The sequence below is a fragment of the Caenorhabditis briggsae genome (genome assembly GCF_000004555.2).
Source record: "Caenorhabditis briggsae complete genome, chrIII, whole genome shotgun sequence".
NCBI lineage: Eukaryota > Metazoa > Nematoda > Chromadorea > Rhabditida > Rhabditidae > Caenorhabditis > Caenorhabditis briggsae.
The window spans coordinates 13,849,849-13,850,540 of NC_013490.2; the positions used below are offsets into that span (position 1 = coordinate 13,849,849).

At 34.8% G+C, this 692-nt stretch overlaps 1 protein-coding gene across 1 annotated transcript in view; it reads left to right on the forward strand.

The window, feature by feature from the left end:
- Positions 1-553: 553 nt before the first annotated feature.
- CBG22982 overlaps positions 554-692 on the forward strand; it is a gene marked incomplete at both ends in the record, with an annotated part of 4,836 nt that continues 4,697 nt past the window's right edge. The window contains one exon of the mRNA XM_002643019.1: positions 554-584. Coding sequence (XP_002643065.1) covers positions 554-584 — 31 coding nt within the window. The remainder of the gene's footprint in view (positions 585-692) is intronic.

A 692-nucleotide genomic window follows, 5' to 3' on the forward strand; every position in this document is an offset into this window, starting at 1 on the left:
TCTTCCAGAATTTTAGAGTCTACTTAATTTTCCAGATTTTGGAATCTTTCAGAATTCCCGAATTTTCCAGAATTTCAAAATATCCCAGAATTTTCCAGAATGTTTTAAAATTTCAGAATATACCTAAATTTCAGAATCTTCCAAAATGTTCAGAACTTTTTAGAATTTCAGAGCATCCCTGGCTTTCAGCATTTTCCAGAACTCCAGAATCTTCCAGAATCTCAAAAATCAAAATTTCCTCAACTCCATAGTTTGAACTTTCTCCTCATGATGCTCTCGGAATACGTCAGACACCCAAATTCGGGAATGACTTAGTAATTGCCACGAATCAAATCAAAATTACCCAATTTATCATCCTTTTCCAGCCAAATAGCGTCTTGAAAACGGAATTACCCGGCTGGAAAAATTTTTTGATAAAAATTGTCGAAATCGACAAAATGATAGTGATAAGAGAGTGCGTATATTAGGGGCTTATCAGCGACCGAAGTTTCTTGTTTCATTTCATTTTTCACCTAATTTTGTAATTAGGAAAAAAAGTGAAAAAAAATCAGAGATGAGACAAGTGTTGGTGTTGCTGGTGGCAGGTGAGTACCCGGATTACTGTAGTTTTAGCTATCTCAAACATGTTGAAATACGCTGAAAATTTCAGAATACACCGCACAAATCTAGTGCTTCATTTTTGTAGTTGACAA